Raw genomic sequence first — 24,465 nt, forward strand, 5'->3', positions numbered from 1 at the left:
CATTACATACTGAACAAAAGAGGTGATAAGTTAGAACCTTACAGTACCCCATATGAAAGTGCACTTGTAGTTGATCACCAATTGTCCAATACAATCCTTTGGGACCTCTGAATAAGGAAAAAATGCAGTCAGTCTAAAGCAGTCTCATCCATTCCTTCCAGATTCATGCAAAACTATTGAAGAGCACAGGTTTGAGTTGCAGAACGGGAAAAAATAGCTTTTTTTCTGGTAAAATGAGCACATTTGATCAAAACCATTGAGATAGTAATTGTTAAATCCTGCGACTCCAGTCCCTTTTCAAAACAGAACCTCACTTTGAGAGTCTGTACTACCTCTATTGCTACTATCCTCTTTCATACAAAACTCCCATTAACTTCAGAGTTCTGCAGGATCAAGGCCATAGATAGACTGATGATAAAAATGTTAAAGAACAAATAGCCACATATACAAAGATCATAAATTCTTTAAATATTTCAGAAGAAAATCTTGTTCTGCTAGACTAGAAACAAGTGAAAGGATCGGTCAAAGGTTAAAGAGCTTGCAAAGAAGCCAAATCATTTGTCTGCATTAATCTGCATGACAGAAGATACACCAGTCTCTCTCTCTCATTAACAGGTGGAAGGTGAAACAAAATCTGAGAAAAAAGTATAACCAAAAATATAATGGGCAATTTGAAAATAAATTGTTATGAGATTCAGTAAAATTCTAATGGAACTAACGAATGAAGAAATTCAACTAACAACAAAAATGGTATTAATTATTGCGAACTGTTGCTACGTGGCTGACTCCAGTAAATGCTGTGTTTTAGGGTTCTTTTTAATGATCTCAGGCATAATTTCTCAATAAATGTATGTGATGGTAACCTTCCCACACTGTTAAACTAAGCATGCAGGAAAAACTGCAAGTTACAAAAATGAGCTTTGTTTTTTAATCATGTTTCTTACATGAGGTAAATGCTAGTGATCTTACAACCAAATCTTTCTCAATTTACTTACAAGCAAAACTTTCTCAGTTTCCTGACAAAACTGACTGCTTTTTAAGGTCAGTTTCTGCAACCAAATGTGCTCACACATATAAAATAGAAGACAGGAAAAGGAAAGGTGTGTGGGGGGGAGAATAGGAGCATTCTTTTAAGCATAGGTTGATAGTAGTTGTTTTCAGTTTGAGACCAAAGTCGTAATTCTTTCTGTAGTAAGCCTAATTCCTGGTCCATTCAGAAAGACTGGAATGGAGGCTAGGTCCTGTTAGTGGATTAAGTCTCTTCCCTCACATTCCCCAATGACAGTAACTGGTATAAAAAGCATCAGATGAGCAGGCAAAACCAAACCTATGAATGGCCAGGGTTCCTGGTTGAAAACCAAGATGCCATTAAACTTTTTAACTTTGAATGGAAAATAAAACAAGACAAAGAAATCAAACCATACTAAATAAAAGAAACCTGACAAAAAATGAAGAAAAGCACTAGTTTCTCTTTTTCCAGGTTAATCTGGGTTTTATACTATAATTCATGAAAAATTTACAGATTGTGTATGTAGTAGTTCTTCTGGAGCATTCCAGTAGGGTATATCATCCCAAACAATCTTTACTCAAAAGCAAGGCAATCTTGGGCAAATTCAAAACAGTCTAAATCAAATCCACAAAAGGTCAGTTTTCAAAATAAAGTTCAACAAGATTTCCAGCCACTGTAAGGCTTTCTTTAGCATGACTTTGTTCTAAATTCTATCTATAGTAATAATCCAGAGAATTTAAATTTGTCAGGTTTTCCTCCTCAAACCATATTCCTTGCTAGGAGAAGTCAAGGAACACATTATACACACCAAGAGTTTGTTCTATTAAGATAGTAACAATGTGATTTTGTAAATCAAGTTAATTCGTAGTTTGTGGTGACAGGCTTATAGAATGAGATCCCCTCCCAACCTGGAGCTAAGTGAATTAAGATATATAATTTTTTTGAATATGAGTTAGTAAGCACATAAGCCCTTGAAGGTCTCAAGGTGCCTTTTACAAGTCCCAAGTCTGCTTCTAGAGTATTGTGATGGTTCTCGAGGCACCCAGACTGTGAGTCACCTTGTTACCCCTTGCCTCCAGCAAGAGGGAGCCTTTCTTGTGGTAGCTGAGTGTTAGCCACCTGACACCACCAGCCTTTCAGCAGCTCAAGAACTCTTCTCAGGGCTATGCCAGCCCTGACTTCGCCTTGCAAGTTAACAATAAGTGCACCCCAGTCTCCAAGTCCTTTTGAACCGTTCCCTTGTGCTATCCAGCCCCTGAAACTGGCTACTCACATAAATTCAACATCCTTTCTGCACCCAAAGGTGCACTATACCCCATTTTACCTTTTTTACTTTCCATCACCACTCCTGTAAGTCACATCACTTGTGAGCACTTAAATAAACCTACTTTTGTTCTATATTATAAGAAAAAATAAAGATTTAACTCAGGGGAGGGAAAACTACAGCCTGTGTGCCGGATCCGGCTCGTCAGGGCTTTCAATCGAGCTCGTCAGAGCTTTTCAATCACGGGATTGCCAGCCCCTTGGTGCAGCAGGGCTAAGGCAGGCTCCCTGCCTGCCCTGGCCCTGCGCCATTCCCGGAAGTGGCCGGCACTACGTCCTTGCGGCCCCGGGGGGGGGGGGCGGCAGAGGGCTCCATGCACCGCCTCCCACAGCTCCCATTAGCCAGGAACAGGGAACCACGGCCAATAGGAGCTTTGGGGGTGGTACCCGCAGGCGAGGGCAGAGTGCGGCAGAGCCACCTGCCCCACCCCACCCCCAGGAGCCACTGCCGGACATGCCAGCCACTTCCGGGAGTTGCGTGGGGCCAGGGCAGGTGGGAGCCTGCCTTAGTCCTGCTGTGTGCCACTGCCACCCTGGAGCCACTCAAGGTAAGCGGCGCAGGGCCGCCAACCCCACACCCCCAACCCCCTGCCCTGAGCCCCCTCCTACACCCTGCACACTACCTGCACCCAAACCCCTTGCCCTGAGCCCCTTCCTGCACACCACACCCCCTCCCACACCCCAACCCCCTGCCCTAGCCCTACATTCATGGCTCTGCAAACAATTTCTCCACCCAGATGTGGCCCTTGGGACAAAAAGTTTGCCCACCCCTGATTTAACTAGAAGCGGGAGAAAATGATGGAAACAACTGGGCACAACACAAAACAAAAATCATACAATGTGATGTGGGTCTACACCTAGGTTCCCTGTAAGCTGCGCAGCCACGCAGCAGGCTATTTAGGGCTGCACAGGTCCCCTGGCCTGGCCCAGCCCCTCTGGAGCTGCCAGGGAGAGGAGCCCCTCCGTGGGCCTGCCCCAGGCCCTCTGGAGCTGCCCTTCCCCCAGCTCAGCCCCGCCAGAGCTGCCGCAGTGAGGGAGGGCTGGGGGGAGTCCTCTCTCCCCGCAGCAGTCTCAGGGCAGCCTGCACCTCAGCCAGAGCCCTAACCCCTCCCCCCACACCCCAATCCTCTGTCCTAGCCCTGAACCCCCTCCTGCACCCCGAACTCCTCACCCCCAGCCAGAGCCCACACACCCCAACCTGCTGCCCTAGCCCTGAGCCCCCTCCTACACCCCAATCCCCTCATCCCCAACCCCACCCCAACCCTCTGCCTCAGCTCTGAGCCCCCTCCCACACTCCGAACCTCTTGGTCCCACCCCCACCTCATATCACCTCCATATTGGTGCACATAATAAAATTCATTCCGCACATTGACGTACAAAATTAGAGGGAACACTGGTCTATACTTATCAATAGTTACCTTTCCTATCTAACAAATAGGTTTTCTCCACAAAGTTCATTTGTTCGCAGAGCCGACTGGTTGTGCAAGAACCAGAATACAAATGTTCATGAAAACCCCACATTCCTTAAGGGGTTTCCTCAGTGAATGGACCCAGAGTGCCTTTCTCTACATTCTGTTATACTAAAACAGTGTTTTGTCTTTATTCATAGCCAGGGTGATCTCCTGCCTGCTATAATGTCCCTTTTCATGTCCAAATGGTTTCAATTGTTTGCTGTTGTCTGAGATGGTTTTCATTGCTTGCTCTGGGATATGGCAAGGGTAGACAATAGAACCTTGCCTTACCTCACCAGCTGACTAGGCAGGGGTGACAACTCCCTCTTCTTGGAGTGGGCCATCACTGAGAAATATTACCCTGGTGACTAATTTTAGTTACAAGCTTTCTGTAGATACTTCACATGTTGCCCTTTATGGATAAATATCCTGTAATATTTCTTTGGTACAGTGAGTTTGTCAGGTCTGAGGTGAGAGATGTTTGCAAAGAACAGGGGACCCTTTGCCCAGGGGTCTCTGTGTCACAGGTATGCCTTCAGAAAATCCGTGTCATAGAGATTTGCAGAGCCAACGCTTGGCGCTCAGTCCATACCTTTGTCCAGCATTACTGTTGATCTCACCTTGAGGTCTGATGTCCAGTTCAGGAAAGCATACTTCCAGTCATTCTTTAGGTAAGAGAGCTGCCTCTGTCCTACATCCTTGGTGTTTATCACTGCTTTTTTTTGGATCTGTAGTGATAATATCAAAAGGCAACAAAAAGGTTATTCATCTGTAAATGAAGCTCTTGAATAGGTTGTTAATACAGATCCAGACAAGAGACCTCGCCCTCCATCCCCACTTCTTTGAAATCTGTTAGGCTTTGAGGAAGTGGAAGGGCACAAACACAGTTAGCCTATGATTTTAGGAGGGGGATTTTCAAAAGCACTAGTTGTTGGAAGTCTAACTCCTCTCCAAGTAACAATGAGCCAATGTTGAGCACTTTTTGAAAATTCTATCCTGTCTTCCTGTCACAAATGGTTCCTAATATTTCAGAATGTTTTAACAATTGCAGTTTAAATTACCTATCCCCAACCTCCAAAGGGAATGGTGACAAACTGTGGTCACAGAATACAGAGCATGGAAGAAAAAAAATTATGTAGGCAAAGAAACAATCAGAAATCCTGCATAGACAGAATTATTGACAACTTTTATGAGCTGAACTAAACGCTTCATAAGGAGAACAAATATTTTCTTGTTCTTATTTTCTTTAATGCAGCATTCTACTAAAATATTAAGGTAAGTCACAGACACATTTAAAATCCCATACTAAGTTTCTGTTTATACTCTTACTTTAGCTCTTCTTGCATGATTTAAGCTTGTTTGATACGTGTTGGGAAAAAAATATTAAGAGAGAGTACATGAATGAATGGATACTATTATGGTACTATTTTTGTCAGCGCAAAACAAACTGTCTTCATCAGTTAATGGGAGAAGATAGTGTTTTCACAAACCCTCTCTCATCTGTTCCTTCCTTGGAACAAGAGACTGGTGAATTCATGCATAAATGGTTTCAGGACCAGATTTTTAAACCTGCAGTTTATGGGTGCAAATATCTGCAGGTGCATCTTGCATCATTTAGGTGCTTAGTACCTGGTTGTACCCATATATAAGGTTCATAGATCTCTAAAAGGCCTACTTTATGGCTGTAACATGACATTAGAAAATTCTGGAATTCGCAAAATAAGCGATCCAGTTATAGTCAGGCTGAAATACTGGCACTACATGTTAGTAGTTTGTCTGCACAACAAAAGTGTGTGTAGGGGACACAAAGATGAGATGACATAATGATGGAGCATAAATATATAAAAAGTTGTTCTGAATTGAAATTTGAGGTAATTAGGCATCTTTTATAGTGTTTTCTCTTTTGAGTTTTCAGTTTCAGAACCCTGTTTAAATTTTCTTCTCCTTTATGTCTACAGCATACAAAGAAAGAGTTGTATCTGTGTGCAGTAATTTGGTTTGTAGTTAACTTATGCACAGACACAAAATAGTGTTGTGCCTAAAAGTCAATAATATTGTATTGCTAACTTAAATGGGGAGATAATCATTGTGATGTTTAATGGAGTATAGGCAAGAGAATATTTATGCTGGTCAGATGCTAGTGGAGCACTCTTGGTGACTTCTTTGCTTGGAGCAGTCATCTGGGGAGTGACAGCTGGGGTGAATATTTGACTCAGTTGATCTTCCCATTGGAATAAATGGCTAGTGTGGCAACACAATTAGATTTCTGAGCATACTAATGAGTAACTCTGAAGTCAATTAAAGGCAAGAGAAACCCATTTATGATTTTAGTTTATGTAAGAAAATTGTCATTTATAATTCAGCATAACTTAAATCTGATATTCCTTCATATCAGAAATTATAGGTATTGGGTGCAAGTGTTGGGGGGAAGGTTGTAATTTATAGAGTTGTTTCAAGCTTTGCTCAATTTTACTTTTCTATTTTTGTATGTAGCCCTTTATCGGTGTTAAATGTAAATTAAAATTTCTCTTGGTCAAACCATAATTTACAAAAGGGATAGAAGAGGTTCTAATGCAACTGCCTTCAATCCAAGCCACTCTACAATAAAAAGGAAGCCAGGGAGACTTCCTTTAGCTCTGGAAAGCACCACTAAACTGCAAGGTTTACAGCTGCTCAGATAGAGATCATCAGAATTCAAAATCACTCTTATTGTTTAGTCACATGTTGATTAGTGGTGTTAATGCACTCACCAGAATGGTGATAAACATCTGGAGAAGGGTGTGTAAGGAGTGTTCTTGAAGCTAAAAGTATTACAGTGCAAATGGATCCAAAAAAAAGTGGAAAGAGGAGATTTGTTTTCCTCCACTTTTACCTACTACCCAAAGTAAAGAAAAATATTTGTGGAATACCCTTTCACTTGTTTTACTTTGATTTGTCCTAATTTATTCATGTCTATTCATTCTCTGCATTGGAAACTATGGATATAATTATCACCTAATACTTAAGAAGCAAAATTACACCTTCAATAGTCACAGGGATACTAACCCTGCCTGTTTTATTCTTTTATATTCGACATAGTAGGATTCAGGTAAAAGAGGCATTTAGCTTTAATGTTTATTTACAGAAGTTGTTTTGTTTCAACATTAGTTTAAGTGGATAATATGTGAGTGTGCAAAGCATGTATACATTTTAAAATCATCATTATGCCCTGGTTCAACTAATTTTCAAGTAACTTTTGTTTATCTTGGATATTTTTATTAATTGGAAGTTCTTATTGATTTGCCTGTGGAATATTTAATAAAAAAACAACATAATGTAATCTTTCTGCAAGTGGCAATAGCAGTAAGAAAGGCTGGGTTCAACATGATGACTAGTCATACCTTTAAAAATAAAAATAAAAACATTTGGTTCAAGTCGCCATTGAAATTGTATCCACATGCAGGTTTTAGGAACTTAAATCCTAAACACTAGTTGCCTTCACAGGGTTTTTTCTCCACTCTGAAAGCACACGAGAGTTCTTTCATTTTTCAAATTGAAATAAATCTCTATTTAAAAAACAAAAAATTAAATGAACAAAAAGAGAAAAAGAACTACGGATATATGGCAGATTTCCTGGGCTCAGTGGTTAATTGACTAGTTTGCTGGGGGCCCAAATTACTGTTCAGATACAGTCCCCATTTACCTAAACCTGACTCAAGAATCCAGTTAGACTATGTGGCAACCCAAGTGAGTGCCTCCCATACACTTCTGCCAGGCATGGCCCAGTCCAATCAAGTCAGCAATAGCCGGTCTGCTCCAATCCAATCTGTCAAAGTTGCTGCCACCAGGTCTGCTGCTGCCAGGTTCTGGTTCAGCAAAGCCAGCTGCACGAGGTCTATTCTGGTCCATTATTATCAGGTTCAGTTTACAAAGTCACCTCTATCAGGTCTATTGTTGCCAGGCCCTGATTCAGTGAAACCAGCTCTACCAGGGTTCAGAACTGCGAGTGGGAAGCCTATAAAACAACATGGGGTATGAAGTGACACAAATGTATTTACTTCAGGCTGATGCTTTAATTTGTTCTTTTTTTCTTATTTAGCTGAAAAATAGAGGAATGGCAAATTACTGCTTTGATTATAATCCTCCAAATGAGCATGAAGTAACAGGGCACAGAATCATATTATATCCATGCCACGGCATGGGACAAAATCAGGTAAGATTTGTTTTTTTACTGTAGTTATGATGAGTGTTATGATTAACTGTCTTAGGATGTATGATACAAAGTAAAAATGCTCCACAGTATTTCTGAGGGGACATGTGGCCACTGCACTGTGATCTTAGTCAGCACCATTCCTATTTTTGTTTTCTCCATGAGATTCTGTTAACTTTCTTGTGCCCCATAGAAAACTGAAGTCAGGTTTTTACAGTTCTAAGTTGCATTTGGAAGATAACTAGGCCATGTTGACCCATCTAAGTCTCCCCACATCTGTCAAGCAATTGTACCTTTTAAAATGTGTTCTCATCTGAATACTTGTTTAACTTTTTAAAAGATATACATATTAATTGCCTTCCTGGGTAAAGGTGTTTCTTCTAAACTCCCTTAGAATCTGATCCTTTCTCAGCTTTGGTTTTTGCGTTCTTGGTTTGAAGCCTGTTAGCCTCACCATACTTCTCATGGTTTGAAATACCAAGTACAAAAATGGCTTTAGTTTTGTGTACAATTTTAATCTATCTACATACAGTCATGAGACCTTAACCTTCTGAAAGTGTTGCAGGGCTCCAGGACTGTAATAACTTAAGATATTTGAGTAAGTAGCCTTTTAATGCTGGGGTTTCACATAACTCTGAGGACTGATTGGTGCCTCCACATGCCAGCACTCTTTCTGATGTATTGGTGTATCAGCCATCCTGGTATGTCTTCTGGTTCCTTCCAGGACTGAGGAGGTACGGCGTGCCCATAGTGGAAGGGGTGGTCAAATATCTAGGTGTGTGGTTGAGAGACAGAGGAGTGTAAGTGTATGGCAGGAGGGACTAGAAAACTTGGGCAGGTGGCTGGGTTTGGGGTGGTGAACAGGGACAAGGATAAATAGTTTCAGAGGAGCACCAGAGTTGAGGAGGGTCATGCAATTTACCAGTCACCTTTGTAAACTTCTGGAAACTGTCAGACTATGAAGAAACTTAAAATATAAAGGGGTGTGAGCAAAGCTATCTTCAAAGGGAAACTTTCAATACAGAATCCATTTTACCTTCTTTTTTGGGGGGGGGGGGGAAGGTATTCCAAGCTTCCATTGAATTTAATTGAGAACAGAGTTGTTCCTGCCATGATTTATCATATGGCAGTAAGATTTATTATTAGTAGCTATATTATCAGTGTTAGTATTTAATAGTATTGGTTGTTTAGATTGCAGCAGAGGCCAAAATGTGTGGGTACTTTCTAAACACAGGAAACAGTCCCTGCCCTGAAGACAAAGACAGATGAAGGGTGGGGGTGTAGTTATACATCATAAAGCCAAGGGATTTGGGTGAGGTTAAGCATATCTTAGATTTTAAGCACACTAAATGTCATCCTTTCCTTGTTCCACAATTCAGTCCTCCTCCCCCAACACGCTGTTTCAAATGAGTAGTTCAGTGAGATGATTAATGAAATAGATAAACAGATAATTTAGTCAGCTAGCTTCTTGTGAGGAAGAAGTGACTACTTCCATGGATTGACATCGGAGCTAATCACATCCATAGGAATGGATGAACTCCAAAAGTCACTCATCCAGTAATTTTATACTCAGGGGTTTCTGTTCCTTTTTAGGATATTTTCATATTCTAATGAAAGTTTTTCAACAAAAACATTAATTTCAGCTTTGTTCCAATAGAAAAAAAAATCAGGGTACAAGAGCAAAACCAATAGAGAGAACTATTTATTTTCCTGCTTTTAAAAGGTTATTGTGACAGGACGACAATTTGTAATTCTTTTTTTTTTTTTATTAGAAATAGAAAATTAACTCCCATTCTATTGTGAAGATATCACAATATAACACCCCCGCCCCCCCCCCCCAGCTCCCAGTCTTCCTATGCAGTCAACAGGAATAGTAAAAGGCACATCCCTGACAGACAGGCCACCCCCTGCCAAATTTCAATGCCCTGCTCCAAAACATGGGGGCACTCACAGAAGATGTCACCAGAATTTGCTAATGTTGCACAAGGGTGTGGGACTCCCAAGTTCAAGTCCTTGCTCCAATGACTACTTAATTTATAAAAATGGAACAGCATTAACAGGGGAGGTTAGGAGTCCGCTCCAGAATATCCCATAGACCTGTGGCTAGGACACTCTTTTGCAACATGGGAGTTCCAAGTTCAAATCTCTTTTCCAAGCAGCCAGAGGGGGAAATTGAACCCAGATCTCCCACATTCCAAGTAATTACCCTAACCACTGGGCTAAAAGTTATAAGAAGGGTGGCATCAGTCTGAGTGGGGTATAGAAGGAAGATATTTGGACTCATTGGGGAAAGAAGGTGAGGCCAGTGTTGGCTGCAGAAGCTGATCCATTATTGTTTGGAGTGGTAGGAGCCAAATCTGCTTGGATGCAAGTCTGAAAGCAGGCTGAACACCACCTCCAGTCTGGGAAGTTTTGTCAGTGACAGGTTGTAGCTGGCCTTCATGTTCAAACCCTCAAAAGTCCAGTGCCTTTCTCAGTATGGTTAAGAATCAGTGGTGAGAGATCACACTGATTAGGCTCAGCTGGAGTATTCTGTCCAGTTCTGGACACAAGATTTCAGGAAAGATGTGGCTGAATTGGAGAAAGTCCAGATAAGAGCAACAAAAATTATTAAAGATCTAGAAAACATGACCTATGAGGGAAGATTGAACAAACCCAGTTTTTTCAGTCTGGAGAAAAGACGACTGAGGTTGTTACAAGGAAGAGGGAGAAAAATTGTTTAACCTCTGAGAATAGGACAAGAAGCAATGGGCTTAAATTGCAGCAAGAGAGGTTTAGACTTGAACATTAGGGAAAACTTCCTAACTTTCAGGGTAGTTAAGCACTGGAATAAGTTGCCTAGGGAGGTTGGAGATTTTTAAAAACAGGTTAGAGAAGCACCTGTCAAGGATGGTCTAGATAATATTTAGTCTTGCCATGAGTGTAGGGGACTGGACTAGGAGACCTCTTGAGGTCCCTTCCAGAATTCTATGATTATGGGTCCCCCATGATAGAATAAAATTTCTAGGGATCACCATTGGAGCTAAGATGACATTGTGGCCATGGGGGAGGCTGGTTCACAGAGCACTCATCACAGGGATGTTACTGTTTCACAACTGATCATTTTTAGACAAATGGGAAGTGGAGGGGTGGAATGTAAAAGCCTGGTTTTGTGAGCAGGTCCCTGAGAAGGGAACATAAGGCAGCTTATGTCGACCTAATGATGTAAGTGTACACACGACCGCCTTGTCCCACCAGTGTAAGTGCCCTACTACACTGACATCATAACTCCACCTCCACGAGAGGCATAGTGTTTATGTCACTGTAGTTAGGGTGATGCAGTGTCTGTGTAGACACTGTTACTTCCATGGGCTGTTGGCTATCTTGTCAATTTCATGGCTCCAGAAGCCGTGAAATTGACAAGCCAGGTAGCTAGAACCCTGCTACCCCCAGCTCCCCACTCCCAGCTGGGCTGCTGCCTGGAGTCTTCCCACTCAGAGAGCTGAGAAGCCGAGGTGGCTGGCCCCCACTCCCAACTAGGAGCTGACAGCCAGGGGGGACTGCTGGGCTCCTGGCAGGGAGCCGAGAGCCCTGACTTTCAGCCCTCCACACTGCCACTCTTCAGTCAGTGGAAGTGCCCCTGGCGAGGGTGCACACCACCGACAGAAGGAGGGTAGTGTGGACATCAGCCACCACAATAATTACTGTAAGTCAAGCTAACATAGGTCAACTTAGGGCTGTAGTGCAGACATACCCTCAGTTCCACACTGATAGGGAGTGTTTGCTGAATATTTCCATATTGGCTCTATAGAATGTATTAAATGCATCTCCTTGTGCTGCTACAAAGGCTAGTTTGGACTGTGATGTAGTCCCTGCCCAGGAAGGTGTGCTCAACATGAGGAATAAGAAATCAAATCAAGAAATATAACCTTACTCTCCTGCATGGGAATGTGTGATGTGCTAATTATGACTATTGATATTTCCATTATTATAAAATTGAGATGGTTGGTACTTTCTTTAAAAAGTGGTGTGAACCATGTTGCAAGTAGAGCTGGTTGAAAATTTTTCAGTGGAACAGTTTAGCATCAGAAAATGCAGTTCTGTGAAAATTGAGACATTTCATTGGAACGTGTTGATTTCAACAAACTTATGGGAGGATGAATCATTTCAATAATGTCAAAATGTTGTGTTTCAATATTATTTCAGTTCATTTTGTTTACATTAATTTTAAAATTATATATCTAATATTTTATTTTTTAATGTTTCAGCATTATCAAAATGAAATGCTTCTGTGGTTTCAAATAAAAAGTTTTCATTCCATAAGAAAATTCAACATTTCGTTCCAATTCTTTTTTAAGTCAGCATTTCCCACAGAACAGAAATTTCATTTTCAGTGGTTTGAGCCAGGGCTGGCTCTGGCTTTCTGGCCGCCCCAAGCATTAAAAAAAAAACCCCGCGGCGGCCAGAACAGCAAAGCGAGAAAAAAAACCTGCAGTGCAGCCAAAGCCAGGGTGCAGGGGGACTCCCTGCCCTGCAGATGTGCCCTGGCTAGCGGGGGGGAGGGGAAAGGAGCAGGGGGAGAGAGAGAAGGGGGTGGCCAGGGCTTCAGCGGGGCGCTATCACGCGGCCCCTCCCGCCGTGCCCCCTGCCGGGAGGGCTCCGCACCGCTCCAGTTGGCTGGGAGGGAAGGATGCGGGCTGCCCTGCCGGGCTTGCTGCAGGGCACTCCCGTCCTCCGCACCGCTGCCCCCTACAGGGTGGCTGGAGTGGAACAAAACAAAACAAAAAAAAGCAGCCGTGCCGCCCTAGGATTGGGCGGAATGCCGCCCCCTACAAGCTGCCGCCCCAAGCACCAGCTTGCTCGGCTGGTGCCTGGAGCCGGCCCTGGTTTGAGCATTGGCCTGCTAAACCCAGGGTTGTGAGTTCAATCCTTGAGGGGGCCACTTAGGGATCTGGGGCAAAAATCAGTACTTGGTCCTGCTAGTGAAGACAGGGGGCTGGACTCGATGACCTTTTGAGGTCCCTTCTAGTTCTATGAGATAGGTATATCTCAATATATTTATTTTTATTTAGTTAGTTACAAAGCATTAGGCTCTTACAGTGTGGCTTCTGGAAGCTTATGTGATCTATAAAATGTGGTCCTCCAGCAGTTCTCTATAGTGGCTTTTTAAAAAGTATTTTTAAATTACTTACCTTGACCTTTCTACACTAGAATATTTTGTACATATTAACATTGGGTGCTTGTAACGGAGTTGGGACTCACCACCTGGCACCTCCTATTGGTCGTCTCAGGAATTAGCTCAGTCCAGTGGAGCGCCCTCTTCTGGTGGTGTCCCACCCGTTGTCTCGCCCTTGGTTGGCGTCTGAGCCCGCGTCGCTCTCCAGCTCGTGGCGTTCTCTTCAGGACCTCCAGCAATGCCCCTCAGTCCATCCACACCCCCTTCTGGGGGTGGGGAGGGTGATCAGCAGTCCCACACCCCAGCCATCATGTCCAACCACACCCTCTGAGTGTGATCCCTCTTGTCAGGAATCTGGCATAGTCTATAATGGCTGCTCCCTATGGGCAATGGCTGGGTGTACTGCAAGGGGGGGATCCCGGCCCAGGGACCCTCTGGCGGCAGCCTCACTGTCCTTCTCTCCCCTCCGTCTGTCCATGTCCCTGGGCTGCTTCCCCTTCAGCCCCTCGCACCGGCTAGGCCCTTCCCCTCAGGGCCTGCAGTCTGGCAGACACCAGGCTGGAGTTCTCTTCTGCTCCCCCAGGCCTGCCCAACACTGCCCTGTCCCAGGTGCTAGTTTCTCCCTCTGGAGACAGACCTTCCCCTCTCAAAGGCCCAGGACAGACTGACTGCTCTCTCCCTGAGCAGCCTTTTTATAGGGCTGAGCCTGGCCCTGATTGTCTCCCAATAAGCCCTTCCCCGATTGGCTGCCCATCTGCACAGGCGCACTGGCCTGCTGCAGCCTAAATCCTCCAGGAGTGGGGCAGTTGCCCCACTACAGTGCTGTTTTCAATTGTTTCAGGTATATTTGTTTCCATAGAGCCTCAGTCATACTTCCTAAAACTGTTTTGTAAATGGTTTTCTCTTCTATGCTGTCAGTTAAACTGTTTTTAACACTAGGGCAGCTGCACTGATAACAATGTGTACGATATTTTCTGGGGTGGATAAGTCTCTTGTCTTACCATAGTAAGTATAACTTAGTCCCCCTAAAACAATTTAAACATCCCTCACATCCATGCATAATAGTGCTCAAGATGATTTACAAGCATGCTAAATACAAATAACTATTTAAACTTCACCCATACCCTTTGATGAAGTCCAAATTTTGGCAAAAATCCGTGATAAATATCACTGTAGCTCCAGGAAAAGTAGGGAAAAAGTCTGGTTTTGCTAGAATTCCTAGCAAATTTCTATTACCCCAATTATTACCATTACAGCATTTTCAGCCTTAATGGCACAAGGTGTGAGATGCCCAGGAATGCAACCAAAACTGGATTGTAGAGTATCATACAATAACCAATGCCACACAACTTCCTTAAAATCCTATTTATGTTTAAAAGAAGCTGTACCTAATTTTTCTGAGAATATCATCCTGAAAATTGACGTAGTGAAATGCACTTCATCTTGCATACTGTAAACTGTAATTGGAAACAAGTTTTTGATTAAACTGAACATTTTAAAGTTTCAATGAACAACAAACTTCTTAATTAAAAATGACATTATTTGTGACACTAAAATTATGGAGGCCTAGTGTCAATCTATAAACTAGTCTCCATCCCAGTGTAGTGATGATATAGATTAAAAACTATTGCATTACAATCAAACTTTTAAATCAACCTGTAAGCTTTGTAACTTTTTCAGTATAGGGAACTCTGCTTTCCTTCATGTTTGTACAGCATTTAGCACATTGTGGGTGCTACCAGAAACAATATCTGGTGATAATACTGCTGCAGGATTGCTTTCACATAGAAAGTAAAGTAAGTACTAGTAGTCAAGACTCCTGGAACGAAAACTCTCAACAGAATTTCTCTCCAACTCTAAATGAACAGGCAACTCTAAGTGACCATATTAGCACATTGATAGATGGAAATTTTTACCTTTACTGCATCCTTTTTTCTAATAAAATGCTTTTTGTTTGCATACTGCACATGTAACATTAATGTCCTTTGTTCCCTGTCTGGGATTGGCAGTTTTTCGAATATACATCTCATAATGAAATACGTTACAACACCCGGCAGCCTGAAGCCTGTGCAGCAGTTGATTCCGGGACTGACTATTTGACAATGTACTTGTGTCAAGACAATGTTCAAAATATTCCTGAAAATCAGAAATTTGTTTTCAGAGAGGTAAGCGTGTCAGTTTTTTAACTTTATTGTTTCTGGTCATCATGCAAGCAGCACAAACACAGAACATGGGTTGGGGTGTTACATCCAGAGCTTTTAGATAGAAACCATTATGATGAATTGTCTTATCAATCCAAAATTATGCCATTAATTGTAAAAGTAGCCTACCTCTTATGTGGTGCTAGCATCTGGAAGCGAGTCCATTTTCAAATCACAAAAAATCATAATTTTCTTACTATGTGAGTACAAAACAGGTGAGACTCAGAAAAAAAATTCTTAAATGGCCCATTTTTGGCTGAAGAGTCATGGTATGGCAATGAGGGAGGGAGCAGGGTGAGTGGTGATATGTGTGGGGGAAAGAGTCTTGGGAAAATGGGCTGTGGAATGAGTCCAGTCCCTCTGTGCTGATGGTGCCTGATTGTAGGGTCACTCAGCACCTCTGGCATTCCTGTCTTGGTACCTTCAACTGTATTATATTGGCATCCTGAGGCACCAGTGCTGGGAGAGTATTTCAGGTGCTTGTGCCACCTCACCCTCACTCATCTATCTTCCCCCCATAGTCTCTTTGCTCCTATTCACACACACACACACAGCAGCTTGTCTCCTCACATCCCTTGTCTCCCCGTCTTCCTTTCACCATACCACTGTCTCCCAACCCCATCGCCCACCACAGCAATGCCTCCGCCTCCACCCACACCACTACCTGTTGCTGTTCCTGCCATTCTATCCCTATCTTTCTGTGTCCCAAGACTTCCTTGCCAATCCCATGCTCCCTGCTGCCTCCATAGACCTTATGCCTCACTCATTGAAGTCCCCACTATCCCTGTCCACTCACTTGCCTACCATTCTTCTGTGCCCTCCCCGTCCCAAATCCCTTTCCCTTTACATTCAAACACATACTCACATCCCCCTGTACATCACTCGTATTATCCTCTCCTTGCCCATAGCCACAGCATCTCCTGCTGCCATACCTACTTCCTCCAACCTCTGCGTATCCCAAGGCTGCCCTGCCACCCCATGGTCCCTGTTACCCCCACAATCCTTTTATCCACCAATATATACCTCCCACATCCTGCTGTCCAGGAACCATACCTGCTGCCCCAGCTGTCACACATACCCCATAGCTCACAGCCCCTTAATATCCCCCCCTCCGATCTACAATGCCCCATAACCTCCTCCTCCTTCCCCCAAGCCCTCAGCCCCCTTCTCATACAGTCCCTGCTGCCTTCCCCATCACATCACATCAAAATGTGCCCTGCATCAAAATGTGCCTGTTCACCATCTTAACCTCTGGCAGTGTAATGTATGGATATTTTGACAAGTATTGGGAGTCAATCAAAATGGTGCCACCACCCCACTTTTCACTTTTAGCCCAGAGGAGGGCACATTTTGATGTGCTGCTATCCCCACTGCCAGAGCCTTTCCCTGCAGTGGGAAAAGGCTCCCACTGGGATACTACATTGCTAAAAATTGCAATGTCGACGGGGAAGGGACTGCTTGGCCATATAGAGAGCTGTGTAGGGTACATACCCACAGGGTTCAGGTGTGTTTTTACTTACCTAAGCAGTGCCTTACTGTCTACACTGCTATTTATACCCATGCTAGAGGTGTGTATAGTGTATGTACTCTATGTGCTGCCATAAGGAGTGTGCAGTGTAGATGTATCCTAAGATGACACATTGAATGGATCCCAGACACTTCAGAAAAAGCAAGATTTGAAAAAATGTGATTTGAAATACTTCCGAGTTCAGTGCATTCAGAAGCATTAATTTTTAAGACTAATGTATTGATTTTGAGCCACTGAAATCCTCTCCCATGGCTGTTGAGTTGATCACATCACTTCCTTTGAATCCCTACACTAGCTCCCCATCTTCTGTTGCATTAGATTTAAACTACGAGTCACCACCTTCATGGCTTTCTATAAATCTATCCCTTCCTACCTAACTTCCCTTTTTGAGCTTCAGATGACCTCCTACCACAAATACCGATAATAATACATTTGTACTGGGAATTGTTACTGAAAAAATTACCCAACTGAATAATGTAGTGTGACAGGGCAGCAATAATGCTATAATTAAGGCTGGGTTCTTTTTTGCGTTTAGACTCTTTTGTGGGGTCTGCAGTTAGCTGATGGAAATTATGGTTTACATTGTTCCTTCCATTCTCCAGTGAAGCATGCACAAGCCTTTTTGAACAGGTTAGGAGAGGAATTAGAACGCTGCCATTTGTCATATGCCCCCATGTGATGTTTTGTGCATCCAAAACTGAGAATCTCCAGCTGTAGTATGGAAAGTTCATATGCTCTTTTAGGGAAAAAGGTCGGACAGAGGTAAATTGGAGGATAGAATTGATATGAAACTGTAAAATTGCACTAATTTATCAGAGATTGATGACAGAGGTCATAGTCTGTCATTAAAAAAGCATTTAGGAAAAACTTAGAGAGAGGGGGGGAAATGCATTTTGCCATGTAGAGGCATAATTATGGGAATCCTTAATGTTGTGAATCAGAGTTTGAAGAATCATTCTCTAAAAAAATGAAAGAAACAGAATGAAGAAGAGATGAGGCTGCAGTCGCTACAGGAGCAGAATTAGGTTGTTTGTTGCATTTTTGTTTACGATGTTTGTTACATGTGTTGGCTAAAGATGATGCATTTTATAAGCGGCTGTGAAGTAGCTGTATTGTTTTTCAACAGAACTTAAATGTTGTTTCCCTAGATATTTATGTTTGTGATGTTGGTTATTCATCATGAGAAACTTTAGCCATTAGACAACATAATGGTCTTGTGTGTGGATGTTATTAGGTTCAGTATTATGTTCTGACATGTATTCTCTAGATGCTGGTAATAATGTACAATCATACCATTAATATTGTGACATGTATTGAAACTGATGGTAATTGCCTGATTTAAAGACATGAGGCCTGATCCAAAACTCATTGAAGTCGGTGGGAAGATTGATTCCCAATATTTGTCGAAATATCCATACATTACACTGCCAGAGGTTAAGATGGTGAACAGGCACATTTTGATGCAGGGCACATCCAATGGATTTTAAATCAGGCCCTAAGTAAATAATGAGTAGAAACTAAAAAAAGGACCTCTGGATTTGGCCCACAAATTTTATGCTGTCAATGATAATTACATTTTTCTTGTAATGTGTTATGAGAGTTATTTCCAAATCAGAGAATTTTTGCATTTTGCAATAGACAACTGTTAATAGTTCATCCCTGGGCTTGTCTACATGGTGGGGTAACACACATTTACATGGCTGTGATTTCTAAAGTGCACTAGCATGTTGTGCATTAACTGCTCTGTGTAGATGCTGTTGGTGCATGCCAAAGTAATTTACTGCCATTGAAACGGTACTACGTTAAAGCGCAGTAGGGAACCTTTAGTGCACACCAGCAGGGTCTATACAGAGCAAATCAATGTACACATGCTAGTGTGCATTACCCCACTGTGTAGACAAGCCCTCTGTGAGACCTAGTTCATTATATGTATGAAAAATTCCACTTAGAACCCAATCTGCTTGCAGAAACTCTTACTGAAGCCAGTGGGAGCACCAAACACAGGCTTGCAGGATCAGGCTGTTTGTAAGAGGAAACTAGGTAGTAATGGGAGCAATTATATAGATTTTTTTCCCTTTAATTCCCTTTCTAAAGAGATCTGTTTAAGGGCATATATTTTAAGTTGTATAATATATGCTGTAATGATATCTTATAGGTGTGCACTATAAATTTGCTTTTTTTTATTTTCAAAATAGTGGGATCTCTAATATAAGAAACAAAAGAGGCATCTTTTGACAGATTATTAGGAGAACTCCAATTTTATAGGCAGTAAATATTCTCACTTCCAAATCTCCCTGTTTTAGTTAGGTCATATCTAATGAAGAAAGTTTGCCCAGACTCTAGCATATCCAAACAAGTGGATGTCTACCAACTGAAAACAGGCACAATTTCACTAACTCAGTGGTGTAATGTCCCAAGGTGTTTATCTATAGGATTTGGTTGTATATAACTTGGCCAACTTTCAAGACACCTATGGGGAATGGTGAACATTTGAATGTGTTCTTTGAGGTACATGGAGTTGTGTCTAGGTGTCAGTAATTTCTTCGGGCGCTTATACCATGCTCATCTAAACCTAAATTCACAGCTGTTGAAATAAGTTTCTTTAAGACAAATTCTGCCTTCAAATTACACATAACTACCATGGAAATCTATGGTAGTTGTGCATGCTATCATAGTGCAGGATTTGGTCCATTCTTTTAATTGAACTAGCATACCTTAGAAAGAGGGTATTTACCAGTAATTATGGTTCTTTGAGGGATGCCTCTACATATTCACACTCATGAGATTGAAGGTGCCTGCTCTGCAGTCTTCCATGTACAAGCATCGCTTCATGGCATCAAATGTTTGGGGACTTAAAGCTAGATAAGGGAAGTGTAAGTCTCAGTCCTTTTCTTCTGAACCCCAGAATCCAGAGATGTGTAAGAATTCTGAGGGAGAGGGGGAGGTAGGTAGAGAGTGTGAATATGCAGAAGCACCCCTTAAAGATACACAGTAACTCGTAAGTAACTTCTCTTCTTTTGAGGACCTCTTCATATTTCCACTCATGAGAGACCAGCAAGCAGTGCAACCCAGATGGAAGATGGGCAGAAGAGTGACATAAGTACTGTAAATCCTGTCTGCTCAAGCTAACATCATAGTGGAACTCTGACACCAACTTTGGGAGGAACTTAGGATAATGTTTTAGTACTGCTTTGTTTTTGTAAAACAGTAAGTGGTGGGTCAAGCCATCAAAGCATGCAATTCACCCCAGCAGCCTGATCAGAATTAAGTTTAAATCCTGTGTTGGCACTGGGACTTAAACTAGTAGATATTGGTCAACCCTTTCATGAACCTGGATACCATGGACTGAAGATGGAAAAACCTTCAACAGGAGGGGGAATAGGCCAAAATTGCAGATTTGTTGACACTGATGGATGTCAGAGTCCTTGATTTTTAAGATTTAACAAGTAGTCCGCTACTGGTGGCAAAGAGGCAGAGCACCAGGAAAACCTGTTTTCCACTCAGAACCAGTGCATCTACACTAGCATCGGAGGTATTTGTTGCCTATTGGAGCCAAGAGAGGTTATGGCCTAACCTGGAAACAGCTGGGTCCTGGAACCTCCTCCTGGACTGGGAAAGGGGACTTTGATTTCTCCACAGTTGGATATGTAGCTTCCTAGGAACCTAATTTCTTGGCAGGCATTGCTGACGGAGTTGAGGTTCGCTTGGATGAACTCGAGACTCCTGTAATCAGAAGGCCTTAAGCGTCAGCTTGATGTTCCTTGGGGACTCTGTGTATGAAGAGCTGGCAGACCTTGCATCCATCCAAGGCTTGCACTACCCTGAAGCAAAATAGGCATCTAACTTCACAAAGATTCTGGGCAAGAGACACACCTGGAATAGAGGCACTAAAATTATGGCCACCTAAGCAAGATGAGTAAATTACCTTAAAAATTATATAGAATTCCTAAAACTACCAACAGAAATAAAAACTGTTTACAAAATAAGCAAAAAGCTAAGGATTTTTGTCAGACAAGGTCATATGAGGGGAACATAAGAATGGCTATACTAGGTCAGACCAAAGGTCCATCCATCCCAGTATCCTGTCTACCGACAGTGACCAATGCCAGGTGCCCCAGAGGGAGTGAACCTAACAGGTAATGATCAAGTGATCTCTCTTCTGCCATCCATCTCCACCTTCTGACAAACAGAAGCTAGGGACACCATTCCTTATCCATCCTGGCTAATAGCCATTAATGGACTTAACCTCCATGAATTTATCTAGTTCTCTTTTAAACCCTGTTATAGTCCTAGCCTTCACAACCTCTTCACGCAAGGAGTTCCACAGGTTGACAGTGCGCTCTATGAAGAAGAACTTCCTTTTATTTGTTTTAAAGCTGCTGCCCATTAATTTCATTTGGTAGCCCCTAGTTCTTATATTATGAGAACAAGTAAATAACTTTTCCTTATTCACTTTCTCCACACAACTCATGATTTTATATACCTCTATCATATCCCTCCTTAATCTCCTCTTTTCCAAGCTAAAAAGGCCTAGCCTCTTTAATCTTTGCTCATATGGGACCCTAATCATTTTAGTTGCCCTTCTCTGAACCTTTTCTAATGCCAGTATATCTTTTTTGAGATGAGGAGACCACATCTGTACGCAGTATTCAAGATGTGGGCGTACCATGGATTTATATAAGGGCAATAAGATATTCTCTGTCTTATTCTCTATCCCTTTTTGAATGATTCCTAACATCCTGTTTGCTTTTTTGACTGCTGCTGCACACTGCGTGGACGTCTTCAGAGAACTATCCACGATGACTCGAAGATCTCTTTCCTGATTAGTTGTAGCTAAATTAGCCCCCATCATATTGTATGTATAGTTGGCGTTATTTTTTCCAATGTGCATTACTTTACATTTATCCACATTAAATTTCATTTGCCATTTTGTTGCCCAATCAGTTAGTTTTGTGAGATCTTTTTGAAGTTCTTCACAGTCTGCTGTGGTCTTAACTATCTTGAGCAGTTTAACCCTTAGGTTCCTCTAGCCACAGCTTGTGCCAGTAAGAAAGAAATTGAGGTTCTTGGGCCCCATTGCTGCAAAGCAACATTCATGTAAACCCAAAAGACACAGTTTTTGACCTTGGCATCAGGCGCCTTGGATTCAGTTCAGTGCTTTTAAGGAAAAGTATAAGTTTAGATATAGATGTTTCCTGTTACATTTCAAATATGGTAAAATTTAATGAATAACTCTAATCTTAAGACTGTGCTGTAAATAATAATTTTCCATCATCTTTTGTAGGATGGTACTTTGTTCCATGTACAAACCCAGAAGTGCCTACAAGCCGAGTCTAACTCTTACAATGGCAATCCAGCACCATTATTGCGACCATGTAGCAATTCAGAATACCAAAAATGGTTCTTCAAAGAAAGAAGTTGATCCAGATGTCATCAACTGTATGGCAGAATATGAAAATATTAACTTTCTAGTCAGCAGCTAGGAAATCTGTGGACAAATTACATAGCTGATCTATTTTTGTATGAAAAGAGTTGTAACTTGTTTACAAGTTGTAAACCTTGTTTTCTGGAGCACTAAAAGACATTAAGTGTTGAACTCTATTGAATGAGCACTGTGAATATACTGTGCTGCAGAAATCTCCTCTTCCACTGTTCTCTTTACTTGGCAGCTATACTGTTTCTAAAATGTTTTATGTTTTTCATACATGACTATATTTTTTTAACCTACTGTGTGCAAGTAAGGAAGTGAAAGTAATTGCACTAAAGCTATCTGCCAGTAACTTTAAAATCTTTATTTTTCTAAAACATTCTACAGTGGTGGCTTTTTAACAGATATTAGCTAAGGATTCTTCTTTTAAATTCCAAAAATGTAAATTTAGGTCAAATTCTGCCCTGAGATGTGAAAGTCAAGCAGAGCTCTCATTGAAATCAATGTGGAGTTGCACATCTACATCTCAAGCCAGACTGGGTCCTAATAATTTTGCACAAATAACACTCCAGATTGCACATATTTTACTGAATGTTATAACATTTTAAATGTTCATGGTACTTGACAGATTCCTAATAAAGCTGCTTAAGGTTATCTTTGGAGTAAAATTAGTGATTATTTACTGCTCTTTCGTTAGTGTAAGAAATAAAGCACCAATATTAAAAATAACTTTGTGGGGGAAAATTAAATTCATATGGGGCCCAATCTTAGAAGTGTGTAGTATGTACTTCAAATGGAAGTTCTGCATGCACAAATCGTTCAAGATCTGACTCATAGACACTAAAGCTTTAATTCAAAGTTCTGTTTTTAAGCAAATACATTTAAAAATGGATAACTTCAGTTTCATTGCTACTGTTAATGCACTCCTTTTCTACAAAAATCATTGAAACAAAAATTGTTTTGTAATAAATTTAAGTGATAAGTTTTGTAATTGATGCTAATCTAAACATTTGTTTTCATGATTGTAATTGTTTTCTAAGAATTTTGATTATGAATAACAAGCTGTTCAATTCATCATGTACATTCCTGCTGAAGTCTGGATATTTAATTAGCATCTATACAAGATGTTGTTTGCTTAGAGCATAGGAATTGCCATACTAAATCAGACAAGTTATCATAGTCCAGTAGTTTGTCTTTGACAGTGGTCAGCAACAGATGCTTCAGCCCATAGAGCAAGTTTCTTCCTTATCGCTGTCAGAGGTCCACTTATGTGCTAAAGCATGAGTGTTTATATCTCTTCCAAAATACTTATTCTTTTATCCTTACTTTTGTAATTGTGGACGTTCTTGTTATCCATATAAACAACCATACCTTTTCTGAATCCTGGTGAACTCATGTCATATTTGCATACTTATTTCATGATTGTTGGGGACTCTGTGCCTTTAGAGAATATGTATGTAGGTTCTTCCAAGATTGTTGCAAAACTAATGTTTTTATAAGCACCTTTACAATTCTGTCTCTGTGGATTTGGTTGATGAAACTGATATTGGATCTAATAAAATAATTTGTGAATTAATAGTTTCAAAACTCTTTTGTAAGTATTTCTTTCTTGCGGTCTCAATACTTTTCTCTCAAAATTTCTCTGATCTTTGGCCCTGATCCGTCCAACATTTAAGCACATAGGAAAAGACAACTGTTTTATCTTACACTCTTGTTAGTTCTTTTTTCCTAATAACCTCTTGCCTCGCTCTCTCTGTTTATATACAAATTGCAGTAGTTTTACTCACCTGCTGGATACCAAATTAGTATAAATTACACAACTTTACCACTAACCATTTACAACTGTTTCCTTACCCACTTACATTGCCATTTAGCTGACTATTGAATTTGTCCCTGGATATCTAAAAATCTACAAAGAAATAGGGTAGTGGCTTCAGTCCAGTACATATAGTACGGGAACAAATAAAAGAACTGACTCTGTGTGTGTGTGTGTGTGTGCGCGTAAGAGAGGAAGAGACAATAAAATAAAAGTGTGAGGTAGCATCACCATGATTGTGAAGGGACTAAATAGAGGCTCAAACTCATTAGCACTTTTGTTCACTGGCTAGTAGCACCTGTGTTCAGTTTAAAAAAAAAAAAGCCATTCTGTTGGATCCACAAATCAAAACCAGATGTTGGCAT

The 24,465-nt window shown here is 41.5% G+C and overlaps 1 protein-coding gene across 1 annotated transcript in view; it reads left to right on the forward strand.

Annotated features, from left to right (window-relative positions):
• GALNT12 (polypeptide N-acetylgalactosaminyltransferase 12) overlaps positions 1-22,278 on the forward strand; it is an 86,865-nt gene extending 64,587 nt beyond the window's left edge. Inside the window, exons 8-10 of the mRNA XM_065399128.1 lie at positions 7,862-7,975; positions 15,137-15,292; positions 22,141-22,278. Coding sequence (XP_065255200.1) covers positions 7,862-7,975; positions 15,137-15,292; positions 22,141-22,278 — 408 coding nt within the window. The remainder of the gene's footprint in view (positions 1-7,861; positions 7,976-15,136; positions 15,293-22,140) is intronic.
• Positions 22,279-24,465: the final 2,187 nt, after the last annotated feature.

This window comes from Emys orbicularis, chromosome 2, assembly GCF_028017835.1.
Source record: "Emys orbicularis isolate rEmyOrb1 chromosome 2, rEmyOrb1.hap1, whole genome shotgun sequence".
NCBI classification, from domain to species: domain Eukaryota; kingdom Metazoa; phylum Chordata; order Testudines; family Emydidae; genus Emys; species Emys orbicularis.